This window comes from Nanorana parkeri, unplaced genomic scaffold (genome assembly GCF_000935625.1).
Source record: "Nanorana parkeri isolate BGI_ZX_2015 unplaced genomic scaffold, ASM93562v1 scaffold4835, whole genome shotgun sequence".
Taxonomy (NCBI): Eukaryota; Metazoa; Chordata; class Amphibia; order Anura; family Dicroglossidae; genus Nanorana; species Nanorana parkeri.
In genome coordinates, this window is record NW_017311097.1 from 1,659 (window position 1) to 4,039 (window position 2,381).

Consider the following 2,381-nt stretch of genomic DNA (forward strand, 5'->3'; position numbering starts at 1 on the left):
GAGACGCAAAACACGGAAAGAGGACCGCGAGACGCAAAACACGGAAAGAGGACCGCGAGACGCAAAACACGGAAAGAGGACCGCGAGACGCAAAACACGGAAAGAGGACCGCGAGACGCAAAACACGGAAAGAGGACCGCGAGACGCAAAACACGGAAAGAGGACCGCGACACACAAAACACGGAAACAGAACCGCGACACGCAAAACACGGAATGTGGACCGCGACACGCAAAACACGGAATGATGACCGCGACACACAAAACACGCAATGTGTGATGAGAAGATTTTATTTACACTGAAATGAAAGTGAAGGACTCGGGAAGATATAAAAGACAAATAAACAGAAATTCTGTAACCAATAAATGTCCTGATATCAGCTCATTACAGCAGAGCTCAGACTGGTGGAGAAGGAAGCAGCACAAGGAGCCAATCAGTTCATGCACTGACAATGATCATGCGGACTGGTGAAGACAGCAGAGTGACGGAGAAATGAGATCATCGCTGCGCTGCTTCTCCTTTCACTGTCCAGTCACAAGGTGGGGGCTTGTCCGGGATCACCCGGGCTCAGAGGAAGTGGGTTGAATGATGCTGGTTGTCAGACGGAGGACATCTTGTGGCAGAAAAAAAGTACTGCAGAGACAGCAGAGTGACGGAGAGATGAGCTCATCGCGGTGCCGCTTCTTCTTTCACTGTCCAGTCACAGGGTGGGGGCTTGTCCGGGATGATCTGGGCTCAGAGGAAGTGGAGTGAATGATGCTGGCCACCTAGTGAAGGAAAGGAAGTACTGTGTGTATGTGGGGGAGGGGGGGCATTACAGTCCCTTGGTAGAATCTGATTGGTCAGAAGTGTTTAGGTTTTGGAAAGGAAACAGGAGAACCCGGAGGTCACCTACGGAGGAGAAGATGCACGCTGCATGCAGCTAGTGGGAAGTGACTTCCGTTCCCCGGCGCTGCATCCCAACCTCCATTGGTGGAGAAGAGTTCATGAATGCGGGAGCTGCCTTTGGTTTTAAAGATGCGGGCCCCGGGGCTGTCATCCTTATCCTTGTCTGACTGCGTGCTTGTTCCAGGTCTGGGGGGGGGAGGAGGCGGAGCTAGTTATGCCGGGTACACACAGCACATGTTTGGCGGCTGGCGTTGCCGTCGGTGACACGATTGTTCTGTCCGGCTGAAAGTCTCCTCTGCAGAGTTCATAGACTGAGGACGGGTGAGGAGCGCCATCTGGCGGTCACAAAGCTAACTGCGCCCTCCAGTCCAGCCAGGGATTTCCCTTTCTCTGATTGGCCGTGTGCTGCCGTTAATCCCTCCCCCTCCCCCATAGAACGCCGTCTGATAGGTGGAACGGCAGAAGTCGGGGTTCTCCTTTAACTGGCAACAGAACAATAAACACAGAAAGTTCTGGAAATGTCCGGAGCCGGCGAATCATCGGCCACGTTCATGTAACAGTTGTCCCCGGGCTCATAGTCCGCCGCCGCTCAGTCTCTACCATCCAGGTGGGCTTCTGTCTTCAGGGGCCATTTGTGTTCTCCGGGGCCCGGGGCCCTCCTAGAGTTTGGTGCTCCGATCCCGTAATCCTGGAAGAGAAGAGAGAAGGTGAGGAGGATCTGCCAACATGTGTGAGCAGCGGCCTCATACGTGACGATCGCCGGGGGCTCAGCCATCCCATCACATGACCCGCGGCCCAGCCATCCCTTCACATGACCCGCGGCTCAGCCATCCCATCACATGACCCGCGGCCCAGCCATCCCATCACATGACCCGCGGCTCAGCCATCCCATCACATGACCCGCGGCTCAGCCATCCCATCACATGACCCGCGGCTCAGCCATCCCATCACATGACCCGCGGCTCAGCCATCCCATCACATGACCCGCGGCTCAGCCATCCCATCACATGACCCGCGGCTCAGCCATCCCATCACATGACCCGCGGCTCAGCCATCCCATCACATGACCCGCGGCTCAGCCATCCCATCACATGACCCGCGGCTCAGCCATCCCATCACATGACCCGCGGCTCAGCCATCCCATCACATGACCCGCGGCTCAGCCATCCCATCACATGACCCGCGGCTCAGCCATCCCATCACATGACCCGCGGCTCAGCCATCCCATCACATGACCCGCGGCTCAGCCATCCCATCACATGACCCGCGGCTCAGCCATCCCATCACATGACCCGCGGCTCAGCCATCCCATCACATGACCCGCGGCTCAGCCATCCCATCACATGACCCGCGGCTCAGCCATCCCATCACATGACCCGCGGCTCAGCCATCCCATCACATGACCCGCGGCTCAGCCATCCCATCACATGACCCGCGGCTCAGCCATCCCATCACATGACCCGCGGCTCAGCCATCCCATCACATGACCCGCGGC

At 57.4% G+C, this 2,381-nt stretch overlaps 1 protein-coding gene across 1 annotated transcript in view; it reads right to left on the reverse strand.

The window, feature by feature from the left end:
- Window positions 1-1,442: 1,442 nt before the first annotated feature.
- TMEM82 (transmembrane protein 82) overlaps window positions 1,443-2,381 on the reverse strand; it is a 6,282-nt gene continuing 5,343 nt past the window's right edge. The window contains exon 6 of the mRNA XM_018575799.1: window positions 1,443-1,574. Coding sequence (XP_018431301.1) covers window positions 1,476-1,574 — 99 coding nt within the window. The 3' untranslated portion in view covers window positions 1,443-1,475. The remainder of the gene's footprint in view (window positions 1,575-2,381) is intronic.